At 40.1% G+C, this 23,515-nt stretch overlaps 2 protein-coding genes across 2 annotated transcripts; one reads left to right on the plus strand and one right to left on the minus strand.

Annotated features, from left to right (window-relative positions):
- The first annotated feature begins 198 nt into the window (after window positions 1-198).
- Window positions 199-4,195, plus strand: rnf181 (ring finger protein 181). Its single transcript, XM_049579421.1, has 6 exons — window positions 199-261; window positions 1,082-1,209; window positions 1,698-1,834; window positions 2,019-2,134; window positions 2,249-2,323; window positions 2,429-4,195. The coding sequence occupies exons 2-6, from the start codon at window positions 1,124-1,126 to the stop codon at window positions 2,486-2,488; spliced, it is 474 nt and encodes a 157-aa protein (XP_049435378.1). The 5' UTR covers window positions 199-261; window positions 1,082-1,123; the 3' UTR covers window positions 2,489-4,195.
- A 1,329-nt stretch (window positions 4,196-5,524) lies between these two features.
- LOC125890575 (transmembrane protein 150A-like) lies at window positions 5,525-23,016 on the minus strand. The gene is made up of 8 exons (XM_049579276.1): window positions 22,940-23,016; window positions 14,096-14,371; window positions 13,725-13,772; window positions 13,510-13,596; window positions 12,930-12,997; window positions 10,183-10,310; window positions 9,904-10,081; window positions 5,525-8,489 (listed from the first exon to the last, which is right to left on the minus strand). The coding sequence occupies exons 2-8, from the start codon at window positions 14,158-14,160 to the stop codon at window positions 8,188-8,190; spliced, it is 876 nt and encodes a 291-aa protein (XP_049435233.1). The 5' UTR covers window positions 14,161-14,371; window positions 22,940-23,016; the 3' UTR covers window positions 5,525-8,187.
- Between the last annotated feature and the right edge of the window lie 499 nt (window positions 23,017-23,515).

The following is a 23,515-nucleotide window of genomic DNA, read 5'->3' on the forward strand; positions in this document are numbered from 1 at the left end:
AGGAAAAAAGCCATTGCTTTTTTAGTGTGTACACCAAAGGCTTAAGAGAAAATAATCAGACATTAATTAGACTTAACAGATTTCTAACAGCAGTACACGCCTGAAACCAGGTGAGGGCGGTCATGCAATACGATCGTTTGCCAACCGCCATAAAACTTGTAGAAGAAGAAGATTCTCTACTGTGATTGGGCAGAGTACCACGTGGTTAAGTCATCATACTCGGAAGAATGACATGTTTATTTATCGTTGCTAACATTTCAGGTAAGTCAAGCTAATTTCTGAAGTCTGGTGAAGAATTTGTCAACACTGTATTATTTTCTACAGCTCGTTATGTGTTTTTGTACGAGCGGAAGAACCATTATGCTAACGTCAGACCGTAACAGGAGCCGAGCCTCTGTTATTACAATTATAATAACACAATAACAATAATACAAAACTCATTAAATAACCTCATATAAAGATATGTTACATGTTGGTTTTCATTAATTTGAGATTGTTTACCATTCGGCATATAAACGTTAAGTTTATCAATCATTTGAGGAACTTTTTCAGTTGAAAAATGTTTTTGGGGAATAAAGCAAAAACAATTGCATTTTTCATTTAATGAACACTGTTGTTAATAATGTGTGTTTGTTGAATTGAAGAGTCAGTCCTGACAGTCAAATAAAAGTAGTTACAGTGCTCTGGTGTCAAGTGATGGTTATTTATTAATCACTTAATGAACTGGGCAAATTATTGATATTATATGGATATCGTGATAGGAGACTAGATGTCGTCTTAGATGTTGGACATCGTTAAATTGTAAGTGTTGTCTGGTTTTAAAGTAACGTCATGTAATTTTCTGAACTTATCAGGCTGTTATAGCTGCTCTGTTATTTGCCTTCTCTCACTTACTGTTTGTCGAAAATCTCAGTGTGTAAATATTTCGGGGATAAATCACTACAGTATCGTTGCAATATCCATATTAAGTGGTTTGGTAAAAAAGTATTGGGATATTTGATTTTCTCTCTATCGCCCAGCCCTAAATTAAAGGGGTTTTTGAAAAATGAGAATGAACATTCAGCATCCATGTATCTCCCAGGTATCTTAATGCTAAAAGGGCACAAACGTTGGTAGGACCAAGATGGCATCTTACTTTGATGAACACGACTGTGAGCCCACCAACCCTGAGGAACAGTATCGCCAGAATGCACTTCTTGAATTGGCCAGGTGAGGCTAAACACACTTCAGACACATTAAAGGGAAACTACTCAAATTTGTGATGTCACAGGGTGTAAAGTTGGAGCTGCTCCATAGACAATGACTTGGTAAAGATGTTGAAGATGACACTGAGAGCAGCCAGGGGAAGAATCTCTGTATATGGGTACATTTTCTGTTTCAGAACTGAAAACACTACAATCAAATAAAGCTCATTTGGGTATAAAAAAGAAAACACACACTCTGTAGGTCCACAAGTCAGGCTCTCATTCATTGTCTGTGGAGCAGCTCCAGACTATACCCTATGACATCACAAGTTTGAGATTGTTTTGTTTGGTTTCTGGCTTTGAGAGAGGGAACCTCATGTTCACAAATATTGATTGAACTTTCCCAGACCACGGAACATCGGAATTCTTAGTTTAGGTGATGTTCCCCTTTCATTGCGTTACGTTGATCACGAGTGTACAGTGTTGTGATTGACTATTGGTCTTTGTGTGTAGGTCTTTAATGCAGGGCTTGGACTTACTTGACTCAGGGGCGTTTGACTTGTCAGACTGGGACCAGCGTCTTCCTCCTCCAGCTGCCAAAACTGCTGTTCAGACCCTTACCGTGGTCATCATTTCTCCAGAGCAAGCAGGTGACAGACATCAACTCTGGTAGAATTAATTGTGTTTTACATTTATATTCATGATCAGTCATTTTTTTAGTGACATCAAACAAATGTAGAGGAAGAAAGTGACGATGGCAGATGGAGAGATCATGCTTACAGACAGGCTCAGAGAAAGTGGGGAGTGATTTAGTCTAACTGTTTGTTTTCACAGACAAAGGTCTCAAGTGTCCCGTGTGTTTGCTGGAGTTCGAGGAACAAGAGACGGTTCGAGAAATGCCCTGCAAACACCTTTTCCACTCAGGATGTATACTGCCCTGGCTGGGCAAGGTAAAGCTGACAAATTAATAATTCAGAATTTCATTGTACATCGGACATGTAATGGAAAACTTTGAGTGGCTATTTAGAACTCCTTTTAAATCTTTTGTATGTTTGCAAATACAGACTAACTCCTGTCCACTCTGCCGACTTGAATTACCGACCGACAATCCAGAGTATGAGGAGTTTAAAAAAGACAAGGTGAGTGTGTAAACATGCTTGGGATGGTACAATCCTTATGTCCTAGCTGTGCTGTCAATATGATATCAGTCTCTGCCTGGCTGAATAGTGTTTTCTGTCCTGCAGGAGAGAAGAAGACAGAGAGAGCACAGGCTGGAAGACCTACATGGATCCATGTACACATGACATGCTGTGGTGCAAGTTTGTGGCACAGTGACATTGTACTAAATTTGACATTATAAATTTTACAAATGTGCACTATGCTGTGTTCATGCCATGTCATACAGAATGTAATTTCAAGCATGAGGATGGAAAATCATGCCCGTGTCTGCCTCATATTTGTAGTTAAGAGTTAGAAACATCAGTGACATCTACAATATCTCCAAATTGACAAAACAAAGCTACAGAGCTACAGGAAATTGTTAGCAAAATGGCTGCAAAGCCACCATCACAGGCAGCTCCATCTAAATAAAACCCAATATTACAAATATGCAACACAATAATAACAGTAACAGAGGATTTTCCTGTTCCTTCCATTCATTTGACATGGCTTGAACGCATCATAAGACATAGGAACATTAAATAATGCTGATCTTTAAGTTGGATAAATGCTCTTTTCTTACTTGTTAGGACGAATATATTCTAAGGTTGCTATGCTTTGGACAGTAGGCCTGAAACATTTTAGTTCAGTGTCTTCATTCCTTTTTCTAAATATAAAATCAATGAGCTTTAAATATAAAAAAGACATCTGTTGAGTTGTTTTTGTCTAATTAATATGAATAATTTAAAGATATGAACATGCTTTAATCAAGGACTGTTTTTACACAATATTGTTTAAATCTGAGAGAATTTTGAAAGTGCACTCCAGCAGTGTAGTATCAATAGTGTACACTCACATCAATTCTGCATAATAATTAAAGACATAGTGAAAGAAGAAATGTCAAAGTTGAAGCAACAGAGGTCAAATCATCTCGATCTATAATTTCTAGTATAGGTCGAACTCCAAAGATGCTGGATCCTACATTTCTCATTATGCATAATGTTAGACCCTTCCTGCCTGTCTTTCACACCTTGCCATCAGTGTAACACAGGCTCTCTGTAAATGTGTGGTCTCCAAGCCAAAGGACAAACTGGACAAAGCTCATCTAGAGCCACAGAAGACATTATTTTTGTGAGTCGTACTACTCATGCTGAGTAAACTGACCTTCATGTGTACAATTGTTTGGAGTTCCCCTTTAACTTGTCCCATGATGTTGCATCTCCTCTCCACAGGCCTGGACAGAGGAACAAGCAGTAACATAACCAGTATGGTCTGGGTTGATTTTGATGCTTCTACATCACATGTTGATTTAGACTGCTTTCAAACCACAGCAATAATCTGGGAAAAACTCAGTTTGCCGTTGGTGCTCATGTCTTAACACACATACTTGGACCTGCTGACACTGCTCAGCTTGGTTGTGAGTTTAAACCAACAGTAGGGCAGAAAACAGGTTAGACAAATCATCTCTGTTCTTCAGATGTACTTTGATACATGTCTGTTTGGCAGCTTGTGAATGTGAAAACACAAAATATTTCTCCTTAATTCTTTCTGTTGATTTTAAGTAGGTCTACAGAGCATGTTCACTTTGCACAGCGTGTTAAGGAAAGCTGTGTTTTGTTTTTCCTTCAGGGCTCCAGTTGTGCTGCATATTTGGTTGGCACGAATATTTTTTTTCTCTAAATATGAACACACTGAGAAGAATGGGTTATCTGTTTTCGCCTGTCCCACACTGGTGTTGTGAAGCAGCAATAAATAGCTTACGGATGTGCATGGAGAAGTTTACTGGTCTTTTATATTCCAACACAGATTGACTGAAAAATGTTGAATTGTCTTAATAAAATAAATTTGGTTAATTTTTGGTGTCTTTTTAGATAATACAATACAGTTTAAGCTACCTATAGTGTGGTTATACAGTAGCCTAAAGTAAAATATATAGTAGTACCACAGTAGACTAATTATAGTTGAAGAAAATCAACAATAAAAGAAAGTCCAGTCCAAAAGTTTGCTGTGCTGATGTGAGGCATCGAAATGAATGTGAACCAGGGGCCCCCTCTACTTGCTCTGACCGCACCCATGATCTAACTTGCTCTTAATTTTTTAGAAAGATTGTGGCCCAGCTGCCATGTTGGAGACAGTCTAACCGCTGTAAAGCACTGTCCACTGAATAGAGCAAACTTTCTCATTTTACAGCCAGTCACTAAAATATGTTTACTGAAAAGATTTGAGGTGAGAAACAGGCAATGCAGTGACAGAATCTTGATTCATATTTGATCAGCGCTGCCTAGTTTGACAGTTTGACCTTAGATCACGAGTCGTGACTGAAACAATTGACAGCTGCGTTAGAGGTTCCTCAGCTCTTATTTGTGGTTTTTGGTGAGCCACAGTAGAGTCTAGCAAATGCCATTAGATGCAGGGGGAGGAGGAGGGACATGGTATGTGTCACAGACTATCTCTCTCATGTACATTGTTTTTACATGAGTTGTCAAGAGTTGGAGATCTCGGCTGCCTTTTCTCCATTATTACAGAACTATATGGCATTCAGCATGTGGTGATCAAAGCACCAAAACATATTTGAAAAACTCAACAGCAATGTCTCTTTCCAGAAAACATGACCTGGTTACTCAATATAATCCACAGACCTTGTTGTGAGCAGTTTTACGTAGGAACTATATAAGAACTACACCCGTCCCTATATCGCTGTGCAGAAGGAAGTGATTTTGAATCTGCTCCAAATTATAATGGGTTCTTTTTTGGCCTATGCAACACCTTTCCACTAAGTTAAGTCAAGCCTGTTGACATACAAATAAACCAAACCAAAAGCATAACCTTCTTTGTGGAAGTAATTTCCCTACCTCTTCTAGAATACCCAAAGGAGAAGTTTTTTTTAATTTATTTAACTGAAATATTCCACCGTATGATAATGGGGCTTGAATTTGTTCAGTAGAAGCCATTCTTTGACATCTGCTCTGCCAAAAGTTGTTTCTATTTTTGCTTGCAAATAAAGACATTTTTAAATAAAAGCAACCACTCTGACTATTAACCATAGTTTTAGCATAGTAGTAAAACTATTCCACATGGTCTACATAAGTACTGCATGAATACGTCATTGTCCTCTGTGTTGGGCAGCAACTTACTGACAATGTTTACAAAGACAACAGCAAGAACAACCCGTGCAAAACATCTAATAATTTATCATTTTTATTTCATATTTGAATATAAATCTCTGTCAAATGAAAATACCTAAATGATAGACAAATCATACATATTTACATAATTTATAAAAGGAAACAAAATAATCTGTGTTTTTAAACTTGTTCTGGGGATTTCTCGGACTCCATTACCATTCTTTTACATATTTTTCAAAACGAGGAAATCTGACTAATACATTTTTATAGACACTGTTTCTGGGTTGCTGTTGCAAGAGTTCAAGACATGTACAGGTCAGGCAGCCTTTAGTAATATAGGATTCTCCCACCAACAAATATATCATTTGACAGTTACTGGTGTGTACATTTTGACAGAAAAAGGAAAAAATAGTAAAATCCACCTTTAAATTTTGGCGTGTGGAAGATGGTATTATGGAATAAACGCTGTTACAGAATAAATCCAACCCTGGTGTGAGGGCTCATACAAGCTGCCATTTGTAGTCACACAGTGTGACATAGTTACAGTTTGGTGAAATAGGCTACAGCTGAACACAAGATTAAAAAAAAAAAGAAAAAAGAAAATCTGAACATGTTCCCCTGGCACAGCATGAGGGATAAGGCTAAAACAGTGCACTCATACCAATTCATACACCTCCTGCGGACACACAGAATACCAGTCAAAACTCCAGTGGATTCCAGTCTTTTTTGGCGAGATTTGCAGAACAACACAGGATTGCTGCAGTCCCAAAAAGAATGGGAACTTAAATAATTTGCACAAAAATAAAGAAAACTGACCTGACTTGATTACGCAGCTCGTAAAACAGCAGATCCACTGTCCTGTCAAATGCTGACACTTGTTAGGGTTTTGTGGATCGAGCTGTGGATTGCTGAGCCAGCATAATATTAAATACTTTGCTCGACCTCAAACCGTTGTGAGATGGAAAATATGGTGGAACTCTAGCTTTTGCCTCAGAACATCAAACCCACAAAAGATAAGAGGTAGGTGATGTGACCTTTTAAAAAATGTGTATTGCTGGCATCCAGTGGTTAGACAGTCAAAAATGTTTCAACACTACGCAGAGGGCAGAATACTGTGTGTTATGAAACATACTTCTCAGCTGGCTCACAGAGAAATAGTTCGCTCACTTAACTAAAAACTTGTATAACCTAAACTGTGTGGCATTAGTCAGCTTTAGTTGGAGGAGTGGTAGTTTGTGGCAGTCTGGTGTTAAGATAATTCACTTTGAGAAAGTGGCAACAGGAAATCATACAATAACCTCAATGACACACGTTCCTTCCAGTCTACAACCTGTATGGTACTGTCTGTTTATAACACTATATTGACGCCACTGTGACGCTATGAGGTTTATGGCACACAAGCATCAAATTCATCTCTCAGTTAACAAAACTTTCCCTGTAACATCATTTCATATTTAACAGAAAACCTGTTCTGAAAACTCAAATAAGGCTTCCAAGGGTCCAGCCTGGAATCAAAACAGTGTGAGAGCAAGAATTATTCTGTAAATGCATTAGTCAGACTACAGTTTTACCTTTACACATCTATTTTACCATGAGATGTAGGTCACTTAAAATGTTGTGGTGTTGCTTAAAAAAAAAAAAAAAGAGAGAGAAAAAGCCCTGTGATCGACTCCAACATACTGAAAAAGGCATTATTCACTCCAGCGGAGTGTAAATTATCAAATGATTGATGGCAATTATTGCACCAGGCATGACAGAAACAAAAGGTGGCATGAAATGTAAAAGTTACAAAAGAAATATCAGATTATGCAACGTGGGAAAATAACGGAATGACATCAAGGGAGACGACTACAGAGATTCTCAGTTAAAAGTGACTGTGATGGTCCTAGTTACAACACAGCAGAGCTTTCTTTCACAGCCATGCTGCACTCGCATACCAATGACATAAAAAACAATCTTAAGAATGATAGTGGCTCAAGATACGCATATAGTTTGTAAAATTATTCAAAAATACCATCAAAATTTGCAGTCAAAATCATCTGTGCAACCAAATAAAACTGTCAGTGAAATAAATGATTTTTGCCAATTGTTTGATGGATAATTTATGCTCGATTGATTTAAAAAGGCTGTATGCTTAAAGCCTGTAAAACATACATAACTGTTATTTATTCACTTCTCAAACATTCAATATTTTCTACTTACTACGCAAATTCAAAACTCAAACGAAAATTGTTATTCTCTCATTCAAAAAGTGTGCCGTGCAGAGATAAGCAAAAGGCCAAAACAGGTGGGCCACGCAAAGCACTGGGTAGTTCATGAAGGAGTGTCTGGGCAGGGGGATAATAACTTTGTGGGTGCACCAGTGGTGCACAGTTAAAAAAAGGAAAGAAAAAAGTGTCATTAGAAAACAACCGACTCCTGTGAACAAGTGCCCAAATCAACAGCCATCTTGGATAACATTCATGGTTCCAGTACTCAGACTGGCTCCACACATTCAGCCTCCACTCATCATCACTACAGTACATTTGACTGTAGTGGCTTGCACCAACATTGGGGGAGTACAGCATTAAAGATGGGATAACCTGGTGTTGGTTCAATGGTTAAAGATATCAGGACCTTCTCTCTTCCTCCATCGGCTACCTCTGTCACCTTGCCTTCCTATGGGAGCCCATCAAACACCTCTGCAGTGACATGTTAGACCTTTGGGCAGCGATGCAGAGCTACAACATAGCTATGCTCTCAGGGGTACAGTTGAGATGTGTGGACGTGCTGCTGCCCCCAGGGGACTTGAGGCCCTTAGTCGCCCCGCCCATTGTTGAGCTCCGCGCCCTGGGGCCCATGATAACCCCTGAGCCGTGGTGATGGCTCTGCTGCAGGCCTGCCATCATGGTCTCGCTGGTGACGGTGCCAAACTCGTAGGTGAAGGTGCCGTAGAAGACCAAGATGTCCACGGTGAAGACCCACTCACAGATGGCGGCAGTGTGCTGCAAAATGAAACTCTCATGGATGAAGAAGATGCCGCCTGGAAGGAGGGCGAGTTAAGGAGGACAAACATCAAAACAAAATAACAAAACAAATAAAACTCATTCTCCTATTTCACTGAATCCACAGAGGCACAGGAAAGAGCCCAAGCCAAATCCATGATATAATGAGATGAGAAATATGACAAGCAGCTTAACCTCAGGGGGCCAAATGTGAATTCATTACATCATTAGGGTTAAAGTAAAATTGGCTTTGCAGCTCAGATGGATTTAAAAATCAAATACGAGTCAGTGAATGCAGAATCTTAACCTCAGATAGACTTATTATTTATCAGATCATTTCCGTTAACCTGGGTCTCATCCCTTTTCAAAGGAATAAAGGTGACAATAATGAGTATTGGAGAAAAAACAGTCCTCCTGCATGTCACCGAGAGGCAGGCAGGGAAAAGAGGCCACCATACGAAGTGATGCAATCGGCATCCCAGTTGTTAGACAAGAGCCGACGGAAAGACCGATGAAACTGAGCCCAGACAGATGTTATCTTGGCTTTACTGTTCTGTCTCAAAGTTGAGGGACAATCATCTTAACTGAGTGTCTCAAGGCTAGTGAAGCCAAAAGGAAAATAAAACAAGAGGTCTCTCCAATGTTTTATCGGTATGCCACCACCTAAGTGCACTGATCTCAAAATGACAAGGTAGAGCCATGACAGGGTTAACTAACAAGGTGGAGCAACAGAGAAGACAGCAACCAGGAACTACACCACATAATTTTTGATATGAAGAAAAATCAGGTTATAACCAATAACAGTGGCTTAGCCCAATGAGTCATTCCAGTGTGCAAGGACCAACAATATCAGGTCCCTCCAACTGGTTGACCTAAACTACTTTTGTAGGACAACATAATGTCCCAGAAATAATTGTGATAGACGATATTGTCATTTTAAGACCACTTTATCATTTTTGGAATGTAAAAAAAATATTCAGAATATTTTTTTTAAGTAATTTACACCTGTTAACATACATAAGAACATTTATTAGCCCTAAAATTAGTAGCCCCCAATAAAAACAAAACCAAGTGATTTTTCTTGCGACAAATAAACTCCATAAACTCCATAATTCTGCCAGTGTGCTGCTGAGGGTGGATAGCTTGGTTTCTGCTGGTGGATCTACAGAGTGGAGGGTGAAGTTGTTGGAGGGTAAAACTACAAAACAACAGACTTTGTGGCTCGTTGCCAGAGGATGGCAAGCTAACAACTATCAGGACTGTGTGTCTTCCAGTCGAAAAGTATTTCTGCTGGCAACCAGTAAGCTATGTCATGTTGTCTTGTGATTAAATGATGTACTTAAAATAACTCAAAATACACACACGGAAACACATGTGAAAAATTGTGTTTAAATACAACACCTACTGTATCTGCACAACAAGTGGAACGTCCCACTAGTAAGTAAAGGATACTGAGGACGAGGGAAACCATGGCTCCCAGTGCCAGAGCCACTCTAAAATGGGCCATCCAGTAGTCGAGGGCGGTCACAGCCACCCGGTAGGTGAGCACACACTGCAGGCATACAAACAGCAGCCCTGCTGGAAATGCCACACCGGCACCCACATAGTGTAGAGATTTGGCGTGATCAACCTGACAAACAGAACCGCACAGTCAGCAGTATCAACTCATCTGAGGGCAAAAAATAGAAGCAAAAGGTCACCAAATTTTGAATTAAGTGTGTTCGTGTTTACCTGGAAGTTGCCCACCATAACCAGGCCCACAGCATTGGTGCAGCCGGACACCAGAGCGCTGGTGTTGACCCAACATCGGTGGCTGTGTTCTATCACCTGGGCGTAGCGCAGAAGGCACACCATCACCACTGCAGGACACAGAGGAGGACATACACATTTACAGTGCATCATTACACAAATAGAAAAAAACACAGCACAATGCATCAGGAGAAGCCGTTTGATATGAATCTGTGGGTTAGTGGAAATTAAAACATTGTGGTATAGTTAATTCAGTTAAGTACTGGAATGGAAAACAAATGGGCTCTTTTCTGTTCTCGAGCTGACTGGGGAACTCAGGAATTAGAAGGTATTATACACACTTTGTCAGAATCTAAAATGCTTGTTTAAACTTGATGCTCTTGCTTGTTCATAGTTTTACCTACAGCTGTTGGACTGTCAAGTGACTGCACCGTTTTGCTAGATGCTAGATTGATTTGTTTTTACTGCTGTCTCAGAGAGGATGCATTCTGTAAGTAATTGACATCTCTGGTTGCACGAGGGGATACTCTTCTTGGCAGGCCTAGCATCATCAGTGTATGAAAACTATAAGCCTGCAGCTTGCTGTCTGTTACAGTGCTACCAACAAAGGTAGTAAAACACCGATCTACAACAGTGAGGAAGTCAAAGGTCAAAACTAAAGCATCCTGGCAGGGTTTACACTAGTGAGAAACAAAGTGAGAGAGGAGGGAGCTGAGAACAGACTGAAATTAAATGTTGAAAAAACAAAAACGCAATAAAACATGAAAGATGGAAAAACTGGAAAATTAGGAGAAACAGATTGATAGTGAAAACAGCAGGAGAGCAATTCAAGGCAGAGGGTGAAAATTAGGGCAGAGCTGAGTGGTGATGACACCAGACAGGGTGGAGGAGGAGCAAAGAAGGAAGGCCATGGAGGGTACATGTAGGGGAAAGGACAGAGGGGGGAAGTGGAAGGAAAGCCGCATTCATTATTGATTAGAGAGCACAGGCTATTTCAAGCCCCTCCATATCTCTTGGAGGCTAGTGGCCGACATCTGTGGGCACCACGGAGGATTGATATAACACACATAATGGACAGATGAGATGGCTGTCAAACACTTTTCACCTCGGCTATACTCATTCATTACTCTTGTTGCGCAGATGGCAGCAGTCTTATTTAGTGTACTTGGTGTAAATCGCAGATTGCCAATTTGCATCATTGTGTATTGAACAATCAGTATTTCATAATTTTACAGTACATCACCCAATATTTGTGGAGAACTGACATTTTACTACATCATAGAATAAATATTAAAGAATATTTAACTGATACCTAAATTAAAAAAAAATACTCTTTGACATCATTAGTTTTTTTGGGGGAGGGTCAAGGGATTGTACACAGGGAGATCATTTTAATGGACTAATTCCACATTTTGGGAAATATGCTTATTGTCTTTCTTGCTGAGAGTTAATGAGAAGATCAATACCCACCCTTGTGTGTCTGTACACTGAATATGAAGTTAGCTTGACACAATGACTGAATCTAGCCTGGTTTTCTGTATGACGAGCTCCAAAGCTCACTAATTGACACATTGTCTTGTTTGTGCAAAAAGGGAAAATAACAAGTTGTTGTTTTACGAGTTATGTGCTGAGACTTCCTGGAGTCACCGCTGGTCACTTGGCAAACTCAGACATCAAGTCTCTGAAAAGTCATTGCCACTGGCAAGGAAATAGTCAAGCACATAACCCCCAGTAAAACCACATCTTTATTTATACCTAAGCTTTGAAGGCACCCTCAGGAAAAACAGCACCTGGCTAGCTATATCGAATGTTTATGCTATGCTAAACTGACCATATCCTGCCAGTAACTTCATGTTTACCATAAAGACACAAGAGTGGATTTAATCTTCTTATCTAACTCTTGGCAAAAAACTGAACAGCATGTTTGCAATCACTGGTGTGACTATTATGACATGTAAAATTCAGATGAAGGACAGGAAGTGATAAATCCACATAGTGCATGACTTGGAAATAAAGGAATGTGACTAATAAAAGGTTTAGATAAACCTGAAGACAGCAGATATTTTCAGGAAATTGAAACTCGTGTTGGATGTGATCCATACAAAATGAACACAACTTGACCGATTTGGACACAGCCTTTGCTTTTAAAACTACCTCATTCTCCAGACCTCCTAACATTATTATTGTTACTAACGTTACATGGTGAGCTGATGAAGGTGTAAGAGTCTAGGGAGATATACCCAATTTGTGTGCGGTTGGGTCCACGACTGAGACGAGCACTGCCTCGTTTTTGGCAGGGTGAGTAAATGTGCCAGTGTAAGTGTCTTTGATATTTCAACTCTGTTCATGGATGTACCGCAGTCAGGCTAACGGAAGAAGGTAACATTAGCTAACTGTAGCTACTATTTTCTACCTACTAGGTCTTATGTTGACCTTTGCCTTTTCCCAATTTGACAGGTTTTGAAACAGCCGCAGACAGCACAGATCACAGGCATTTGTGCAGTGGTGGTAGTCTTTGCCTCCAGTTTCCCGCCCTCCATCTGAACAGCACACTGATGCATGATGTCATGTGCAAAGAAGTTATTGGCATATTTGCAAAATGTCATACTATTCCTTTCATAGGTTTTGCACACACCCTATGTCTGTGTGTGTGTGTGTGTGTGTGTGTGTGTGTGTGTGTGTGTGTGTGTGTAAGTATGGTTTTAAATTCAGTTAGGACGAGGCCTTACCCATAAAGGCTCCGACGTTGCCGATCAAGCTGAACAGGCAGCTTTCAGGAGGGTAGGAACCACATTTACTGCAGCACATGGAGACAAAACAGCTCTCATTATTAAAGGCAGGAGAATAGCTGCACCTACGTATATCACTGTATGCAAGGCCAGTCCCTTTACCATCTCAGTATTTCTAAGAGAGACAGCTATGTACAGTCAAAATGAACAGGAATAAGGTGATAATGATTACACATGTGTATATTACACGTACAAATTCAAGAACATAAAAACAACTGGCTCTGATATCATATTTAAAAGTACAACTGAATCTGAGATTAGGCCTTTCCTCTATATACTCTGAAAAAAATCCTGCCAGTCTCATGATGCCTTTTTACAAGAGCTCTTTTGTGCTTGCCCGTGGTTAGAGGCTTATTTGCAGATTAAACTAATGCAGTTTATACAAAGCGTGGGTTAATGACTGTCACAGAGCCACAACATAACAAGGTGCTAATTCATGCCTCGGGGCTTTTGCTGCCACAAAACTGCTTTTGTATTCTGCAGAAACAAAGAGAGGAGGAGGAGAGGTAGAATAGCCGACCTGATGAGGGGGATGTCCTGGATGGTGCAGCATGTCTTGGGGAAGCCGGGTCGGGGCAGCTCCTCTGTGCATGTTACATTGTAAGACCTGGAGCAGTGACACAATGAGTTCAGTTCATTTGCTACTGGTAGCTGTGGAATCTGACCAATTTAAAAGAAATATAATGATGTGGAATATTATGCCCATTTCCTCAGATCAAAAGAGTAATCACTCACCAGTTTTCCACAGGACACACATGGTGATTCATCACAGCCATGGCATACCTATAAATTACAGCAAGAGGTGGCAAATGTCAAACACTGTGCTCTAGTCCCTGCTGACGTACACTGGACTATTATCAAGAAAGAAGATTATAGTGGGCATGAGAAAAGGGGTCATTCAGCAGGAAAGGATACTCACTGGAACCTGTGAATATACTCAAATATTAACTGACAGTGCTGATATATATGTAAATAGCTTGAGATGCCCATTTACACAACCCAATAAATCTGTACCCACTTTCCCTTCTGTGTACCTGATAATGTGAATACATTATGATGTCAATGAGACAGCATTTGTGATATCATCAAGTGTTACTGTAACTCACACTATCCATATTCCTGTGATGGAGAAGGCAGACAGGCTGACAGGCAGGACGATCCAGGCAGTCATTGGGCTGGTAGTGAGCTGGCTTTGTCCCAAGCATGGGGTGAGAGGGGGGCTTCGGGCTGGAGTGGCAACACGACAGGAGGGATCAGGTGGGGGACGGGTGGGGGAACGGGGTCACTAACACACAGGGAAACACACAGGGGGGGACATGAGAGGAAAAAAGGGGGAATGGCACAGCTCTTCTGCTCCACAGGGCTCTGCAGCCTGCAGCAACCTGAAAGAGAGAAAGAATTTGACTTAATATATTGTAATAATAAATCTGTGATGTAAATTACCCTCCAGTAGTTACTTTTTAAAGTTTACCATTTTGTGAATTTATATTTCCATTCAGTGTGCCTTATTTTCTTTCATTCAGTAGTTGCCTACTGTGCAGTTGTATGTCACTCAAAATGCAACATTGCAGCTGTATTGCATTTGGGTCTCTTGCCTTGTCATACAAAGCTGACTTCAAAGAACAAGAAGCAACAAAGAGCAACTGCATCACGTCTTCTGTACCTTTGACACAGCAATGATGACTACAGTTGACAGACATGTTGACATGCACATGTTTGACAGGAAGTAACTAGTTGCGGTCTGTATGTTGCACACCTACGAACATTTTCACATCACTGTAAATCTCTTCTCATAAGATCGTAGTCCAAACTGAAAATTTATCTAATAAAAGAATGCAAATAATTGAACAGGTGCCGACTATACAACAAACAACTTCTCAAGCTATTTCACTGTCACAGACAAACTTGTCGGATGTCGGAATAAAATCACAAGAGTTTTGCTGGAGCTGGGGTTTGGTGTCAGGTGGTTATAAAACTTAGTCTGACCTGTCACAATTCAGTCTTTTTCTCATCTTAATGTTCCGATAAAATAAAACATGTTTAACTTTATTCTAAGTTTTAGTCTTGGCTCATGCACATGATGAAATTTTGAGACATGAACACTGTCAATAACCAATAGGTGCGTTCTCTCCATCACCAAACAAAAAGACAGAAACTGGGAAGAGAAAATATGGAGGGGTGAAAATGTGAAAATGTCTTGGTTTTCTTGGACTGTGGAAAAGGAGGTGAAACATGTGGAACTGTGGAGTAACAAGGGTCTGTGTTTAATTCAGTGTTTCTAATCCACCAACCATCACTTATTTTAGTGAGAAATCTTAATTTTTGAAACAGCTAGCCTCTCATTTCCATGGTCTCCTCATTCTGAAATAGCGCAGCTGACCAATGGAGGCTGGTGGCAAGTTGAGGAGACAAAATTCAACGTAACGTCTATAAAGAAATTTTTTTTTTTATGGATAATATTAAAGCTGAATAACATATGACTACTACTTTTTTTTAGTGTTATGTGTTTTTGTGGACACCTCAGAAATTATAAATATATCAGTGTTCTTAAAGGGAGTTTGGCGTAATATCTTCCAACAGGAGCAGGATGAGAAATAATCTCAAAAGGAATCTTCCTGGGTAATGCTTCTCCCCTCACCGTTTAAACATGACTGGAATGTGTTTTATGAAGAGAAACTCTTACTCTTTGATTATGAATGCCTGAAAACAAAAACTGGCCTTTACTGTAAATAGTTTAGAAGGCTCACACATGCTCTGAACAAAATGGTCCACAAATATGCAATAGATTTGCTTTTGCTACCCTGTTTTATGGTGACTTTTTTCTTAAGTACTGTGAGACAGAAAGACTAGCACCTCTTGAAGTGAAATCAACAGCAACATGAAGCTGTGAAAGGTACTGTCGGGGCAAAGTGTACCCTTTTGAGAATGAGGACTCAGCCAAGGTCAGCTCTGTGGTGGAGGGAAGTGTGAGACAACACGTATCATTTTACATGGTGTACAGTCACAAGTGTGCCTTTTGCTCTGAGGGAATATACAGTGAACAAGATGAACTCGTCTTGAACTAATACAAATGAAAAGGAGCTCTTGAACTCAAAGAAAGGTTAAACTTGCAAATAAGGCAGTGTTTATAATTCTGTAATGGTCTTTTGATGTGCATTTTATAATAAGTCTTATGTGAGTATGGACTTGACAGCCATTTTAGGCCTGTGCAGCATTAACCTTTGCCCTCTTTCTAATTAGTGATGCTGTGATTTGTGTTTTGCTTTTTTTTTTTAAAAAAAAAAACCCTTTTAGATTTTCAGAACTTAGTTTTTTTTTTCCAAACCCTACTGTTAAAGATTTTCTAAATCTGTTTTTCAATCAGTAATAGTAATCAGTCACTTTGTCAGATCACCTTAGGAATTTGTGATGGACATTTTTCACCATTTCCTTTTTATAGACCAAATGACTAATCAATTCAGAAAAATAATAACAGATAAAGTGATAGTTGCAGCCCTATAGACTTTGTTAACATAAACATAATGTTCATGCTTCTATGGAGGTTAGGAGTTACTGTATACACATGTAAGAAATGAGGAAAACTGAAATATTAGAAAAATTATTTGTCAATGTATCTGATATTGTAATGTAAACTAAGCACAAAAAGTAAGGAAATTTGTGTTTTGTACATTATTTCCTTGTTGTAACAATGCTTCTTCGCAATAAATCTTATACCATTGAAAAGCCTGCTTATTTCCCTTTTAAATGGTGCATCATTTGTAAGGAACATGCATTTGTGGGATGAGCAGCAGAGCTGAATATGTGGGTTGCGCCCATGAAGAATTTGCCAAATCTGGACTCATCGCTGAACATAATGTTCCCCCACACGTTCAGGTTCCAGTGCATGTGTTGCCGACACCAGCGCAAACAGGCCTGAGGTGAAATGCAGTCACGGCAGGCCTCCTGGCTGCCCTATGAGACCTGAGTTTGGCTGCGTGCAGTCTGTTCTGGATTGTCTGGGCAGAGAGCCGTTGGCCATATCGTCCTGCAAACCTTGACTGCAAATAGAATAGAAGACTGCCTACGGTTCCTAAGTGCTTGGGACGCCCACTCCACGGCCTGTCTCTGACATCCCCTGTTATATGGAACTTGGCCTTCAGTTTGCAGATGGTACTTAAGCTCACTCGAAATAAAGCCGCAACTTGGTCTTGCAGAACACCAGCTTGAAGTTGCCCTATCCAGATCAGTCAAGCGTGGCATGCCGATTCTTGGAGCAGACACCAACTGACCACTGTAGCAGGGCCCATGCTCATAGGCGCTGACAATCAGGTGCCAATCAGGCAAAAGCAAAAAAAAAAAAACAAAAAAAACAAAAAAACTGTTTGGCAAATTCTTCATGGGCGCAACCCACATACTCAGCTCTGCTGCTCATCCCACAAATGCATGTTCCTTACAAATGTGGCAACATTTAAAAGGGAAATTAACAGGCTTTCCAACGGTATAAGATTCATTGCTAAGAAGCATTGTTACAACAAAAAAAATAATCTACCAAACACCAATTTCCTTACTTTTTGTGCTTAGTTTAGATACTCTCTCATAGTGTACAGTGAGACCTCCCAGTTTGGCATATGTAGTGGGCTTGCAACTAAAGTAAGAGAACCTTGTCGACATTTTAAGGCAGTTTTCCCCCATCACACTTTCAAATTAAATAGTTAAAAACCACATGACTTATTTCCATTTCCACCTACTGAACCATTAGAGGTAATTGTTTTTTCAGGTCACCAGGTGCATATGTTGGTTTTAAAAGGGGAGAAGTTGATGTGGTTAAAGATTAAGGTTGCAGACAGAATGCCGACACCCCTGCTCACCCACCCCAGTAACCACTCCCATCTGCTACACAAGCTCCTCCATCTGCATGGACATCATTAAACAAAAAGACCTTGAGTCACAGTGAGTGTATGGACATTAGCTCTAAACATTAAATTTGACAGCAATTTTCCAGCTTTTGTTGATCACACTTGTTAAGTGTATACTGCAAGCCAAACACTTGTCAATCTTCTGTTGTCTGCTCCACCCAATCTTTTAGGTACAATATTTGACAGGATTTTTACAGGTTGTTGTGGGGACCATGGTTTTCTTTCTAAAATAAAACATCTGACTCTTGCATTCAACAAAAAACAAAACAAAAACAACAACAACAACAACAACAAAAACTGTCCAGCAGTTAGTTGGTATTCAATTTCTCTTCTTGTTTTTGGTTCATCATTAAGGTAACAGCGTGTTAGAAAAGAAACCCATTTATTTATAAAATTTGCCAATTTTGGACAGGCTTATTCCCAGCTAACCCATATAACACCTTTTACTCAGGTCAGCAGTGTTACATTGTTAGTACATTTTGTCCTGTGAGCTGTGTTTCCAGTTTGAATCCTATATTTAAATTTTGTTCTTTTTTTCTCAGGTCATTCCATATACAAACACCCAGACAAGATCTGCATATTCTGACATGTTCACATGCAGTTTTGTTTCATACATCCATGTGCTCTCCTGCACATGTAACATTCAAGTGAGCAGTTTCCTCATATGGTTTGGTGTACATGGTAGTTGTTCCCTCTTCTGAATATATACAGTCAGCAGTAGAGTGCCTGCAAAGGCCTCTGAAGTGCTGTCACATATGGCACTCTGAGCAAAGCCTGGAATACTCACTCCAAGTCCGAGTTGTTTTACAGTGTTCACACCAGATAGTGAAGCTTGCAAATCACAGCAGGAGAACACATAAAGGCAACTATAAAAACATGCAGCCTTCAGGGCACACACATAGGAAAACAGCCAATCATCTGACATTGTTAACCCACACCAAGCAAAAGAGGTAGCTTGTGAATTGCTGTTTGGATACTACCATGGGGGGTTACTAGAGCCAGACATTTTCCAGTTCTCCATATACTCACTTTATAATCTTATTATAGTATAAAAACGTGGGCTATGATGTACATTGTTTTGTTTGCATGTATTTTTATACTACAGGTGACCTAGTCTTGCTCACCAGACCTTTCTCAGAAAATAAAGGTCTGGCTGGACCGATTCTCACTTTAAGATTGGAGAAATAAAACGCCCCAGCTGCTTGTATTTCTTTCAACCAATCACAATCGTTCTGGGCAGTGCCACAGCAACGGTGCACTTGCAAAAATATTGCTGGGTTTTGGTGTAACACGTAGGGATGGGTATCTTTCACATTTGAACCGATACGGTACCGATACCCGGTACCTGGGAATCGATACCGGTACGCAATGGTACCTGTTTTCGGTACTTTTTTTGCATGTATGTGTGGTAATAAAGGATATTTCATTTAGAATTTTTTTTTTTTTGTCAAAACTAACATTTATTTCTCAATATCAAACAGGATAAAACAACATCTAACACTGTAACATAATATCAAAAGGTAGCCTATATAATCGACTATGCAGCAGTTCTTTTTACTGCACAAAATGAACCCACTCCTACTACCTCCTATTCCTCCTCTTTCCCCTCTGGGAAAAATATGTGTGGGGGAGTGTAACGTTAAATTTAGAGAATACGAGGAACCGAGCTGATAATAACTAAGGCAAATTAAAATGCGAAGCTAACGTTAGAATGACCAGAACAAAGCCCAATCATCTTAAACACTAAGCTTATTAATTACCTGGAACCAATGTATCTGATGCCCTGCTTAATCACCGTCGTCATCATCGAATGTTAATCCCACGTCTTCTGCCCCGATGCTGGCTGCAGATGACGACGAGCCGCTAGCTGCAGGTGTGCTAACGCCGGGAGAAGAAGCCTTAACTTTCAGGCTAACAAATACTGTGGAGTCGTCAGCCTTTAAAAACACCTTGTGCTTGACCAGGTGCTTCCTCAGGTTTGAGGTATTTCTGTAGCTGGCCTTGTGTCGCAAATATTGCAGCGAGCGTAGTCTACATCAAACTTTGAGATATGGAACCACATCTTCAACCTCTTTCTCTCAGCTATGCTGCTTTGCTGATAGCTGCCACTGATGTGATCACGCTCTCGTGCGTACAATGCTGCGTTCACAATAGGCAGTGAAAACGTCACTCCTCCACTCTCGAAGTCCCTAGGATGCGTTCAGGTACCGAAATGTGGTACCGTTTGATTTTACGTGAATCGATACTCGGAATTACCGGCCGAATTCGGTCGGTACCAATAAAAGTACCGAACTCGGTACCCATTCCTAGTAACACGCCCACAAAAATATCGCCTACAGGACGCGAACCATGGCAGAAAAATGGCTACATCCCTGCAAGATCAAACACCACAAAAGTTAGTAAAGGACGTGTTGAAAACGGTTGAAAACTGCTACACAAGCGGAGGTGGTTGGGCAGGACTTCAGGGGGTGGCTCATTCCGAGAGGCTTATCTATGCAGCAAACTTCCGCCCACTCAGACTGCAGGTGACCATACCCAGGTAAGACTGGACTAAAGTACTTTATACAATATGTGATTTTGAAAGGAAAAAAAACAATCATCCATATCACTCATCTTTTAAATGACATTTAGTTCTTTATTGGCTTCAAACAGAATAATTTGGCATGTCACATTTATATTTAATCAAGGCACTCCTAAGCCTGATTTATTATTATTTCTTGGATTATTTTAAGATTTTTTTCCAGGGTTAGACATTAGACTTTTAACAGTCACTTGGGATGAAATCTAAAACCAATTTTACAATTAACAAAACTGAAGTAAAAACATGACCTAATATCAATTACTGGAAGATAGGGACCATTTCACCCAAATGTTTATTGTAACATAAAACTTAAAAAAATTTTGCATAAAATACACCAAGCCTCTTATGCATTGCCTTGGATTGATTTCGGTCATGCCGCAAAATCTTGGATAAATGCCCAATTTTCATTGAATTTGCACTTTCCCTTGTTGTCCAGGGTACAGTGACAGCTAGCTAGCAGACAGTGGATCCTTATTATTTAGGGATTTCACAGTGAAACATCAGAAAGGTTAATTTAAGACGTTTAATACCAGTGAAGGCTTTATTTTAATATAAATTAATTCAATGCCATTTGAAACTGATCCACAAAAACCCTGTCTTTTAATGCACAAGTTGAAAATGTGCATAAAAAGAGATGTGTGGTAACTCACTTCGTGACAACCATGCACAAACTAGGGCTGAACGATATGGAGAAAATTTCATATCGATATTTATGCCCGATATCTCGATACCAATACGATACAACTATGTGTTCAGTGAAAACTAAGCATTCTTTATTAAAAAAAAACAAAAAAAAACACAAGTCCAAACCATTTTCTGGAAGCCCTTTTTAGTGACTGAATACATATATACATATACATATGTAGCAATATGGTACGTTATAGTGTTTGTAATGTCTTTGTGCCTGCTGGACGTTGATTGGTATGGCATTATGCTACTGAATGCATCGGCAATCCGACCTTGCTTGAGCTTGACACAGGAGGCCCCAGATGTCCCTGCTGTGTCTTTTATTGCGAGGCACTGTTCATACAGTACTTGGTAGTGTTGTCACGGTACCAAAATTGGGACCCATGGTACGATACCAGTGAAAGTATCACAATACCACAGCAAAAATGAGGCAGATGTGCCTTTTATCATTTATAAAAAGATGCATCACTTTTCTATAATACATCAATGATATTTCAATGGAATAAATTACTTACTGAATTATTCATACTTCAAAAACAAGATCAATAAGTGATTAACATAGGGGGGATTGAAATAAAATAAATAAAAATCAACCAGCCACCCTCCTCCACTGACAAGTAAAGAACAGTCCCTAAAGTGCGGTGAGGTTTGTGGAAATGTGAACGGCTCATTTTGCCTCTGACACGTCACATACCTGTGTGCCGCCACAGCTCGGCTGTTCAGGTACTACTGGGCAGTCATGACACCAACTTATTCACCTGGAGCCGGGTTTCTCGGTCGCCGATAGCCTCGCGTCACCAGGCTCTTCACGTACAGCGAAACGCCGGTAAACCACATTATCTTGCGGCGGCCATAGCACTCCGCCGTATTCCCGTCTGTGACCCCCATTCAACTCACAACCGGTAGGTTTCGCCTTTCGTTTCTGCTGCAGGTTGAAATCTGTACTCACACAGCATGCTGAATGATTTATTTTGCTCGAACAAAACTATTTTTAGTCGCAAATGTGTTGCGTGTACTTGCAAGTTGCTAGCAGCAGCTGTTTGTGATTGGCTGAGCTGTACATGCAGGTCAAGCTGGTGAAACTCATGGGGAAATTATATCGTCAATATCGTTGCCTTTTGGGATATTAATATCTTGCATGTTCATATCTCAGTATAGATACGATAACGATATATTGTTCAGCCCCAGCACAAACACACAAAATGTTTAACATTTTATAAAGAACAGCAGATCAAATGATAAAAACCTGGTTTAAAGTTAACAATCAGGTTGCAAATGTAAGATGGTTCAGATAGTACACTTTTTTTTTTTTTTACATTTCATTCAGTGTTCTTAACTAGCCTCTCAGGAGCAGCTTAAAGCATGATGCTGAGTAAATCATAGGAAAGGGGGGCCATAATGACACCCCCAACCCCCGCAGACATTCAGAGGAAATATTCGCCACTGCACTTGTGAGACTCGATGAAACTGTGACAATGTACTTTAATACACACTGAATTATATTTATCCACTCATTCACAGTGGACTACAGCAACCACACGAACGGAGCAACATCACGGAGTTCGGCAGCCTGCTCTCGTGAACCGGGAAAAGGTACCGTTAGCCTTGTTAGCTTCAACCTAGCTAGCCAGTTAGCTTGCACTTTACGAGTTGTCTTGACTTGACACTTGCTCGCATCTTGATTTCCGCTAACCTAAGCGATGGGCTGCTAAATAAGAGGCGGTTTGGGGAAAAAGAACACCGACGCCAACGAAACAGTCAGGACACATAAAAGAGTGTACACCTACCTTCAACCCGCTATGCCCACCACAGACCTCAACAACCTTGGTTTCCCTTTAAAAACAGCGTTTTCTTAGCAGACGAGGCTAGCCGCATTAATAGTTTCCGGTTGTGCTTTTCAAAATAAGACCGGGCAGTTTCACTGTAAGAACGGTTTGCGAAAATCATGTATTACAAACCAATCTTTCTTTTGACAAACTCATTCATTTCATGGCACCACTTAATGTGAGTGTAGAAATATAGAAGATACTCTGCAGTTATACCAAAAAACAAAAACCTTGGACGGATGCCCATCACCTGATTTATACCTGTGCCCTCCGTGACAACTGTAATAATGCTTCTTGCATGTAATTTCAATTTACATCAACAGTTTCACCACGTGTTAAATCCAGTTTGGTGATCTGATTATTTTCACATAAATGACGCTTTTATTTTTGCACAATCGCATAATCTCGGGTCTTATTCTGGTGTAACTAACTTGACGCAGCTTTCAGTGTTATCAGACCCTGCTGTGAGACACCACTGTGTCTGTGGTTTTTGGCAAGGGTGTGCAATGAAAAGTTTCATTTCAATCTGTTAGAAGG

The sequence above is a fragment of the Epinephelus fuscoguttatus genome, linkage group LG6 (genome assembly GCF_011397635.1).
Source record: "Epinephelus fuscoguttatus linkage group LG6, E.fuscoguttatus.final_Chr_v1".
Taxonomy (NCBI): domain Eukaryota; kingdom Metazoa; phylum Chordata; class Actinopteri; order Perciformes; family Serranidae; genus Epinephelus; species Epinephelus fuscoguttatus.

Bases quoted from the DNA above. Each gene is read 5' to 3' on its own strand.
- rnf181 (XM_049579421.1), top strand. From the start codon at position 1,124: ATGGCATCTTACTTTGATGAACACGACTGTGAGCCCACCAACCCTGAG. The intron at 1,835-2,018 runs GTGACAGACATC...TTGTTTTCACAG, and splicing joins CATTTCTCCAGAGCAAGCAG to ACAAAGGTCTCAAGTGTCCC. The intron at 2,135-2,248 runs GTAAAGCTGACA...TTGCAAATACAG, and splicing joins TACTGCCCTGGCTGGGCAAG to ACTAACTCCTGTCCACTCTG.
- LOC125890575 (XM_049579276.1), bottom strand. From the start codon at position 14,160: ATGACTGCCTGGATCGTCCTGCCTGTCAGCCTGTCTGCCTTCTCCATC. The intron at 13,773-14,095 runs GTGAGTTACAGT...TGTAATTTATAG, and splicing joins ATCACAGGAATATGGATAGT to GTATGCCATGGCTGTGATGA. The intron at 13,597-13,724 runs GTGAGTGATTAC...TCACTGCTCCAG, and splicing joins GTGTGTCCTGTGGAAAACTG to GTCTTACAATGTAACATGCA.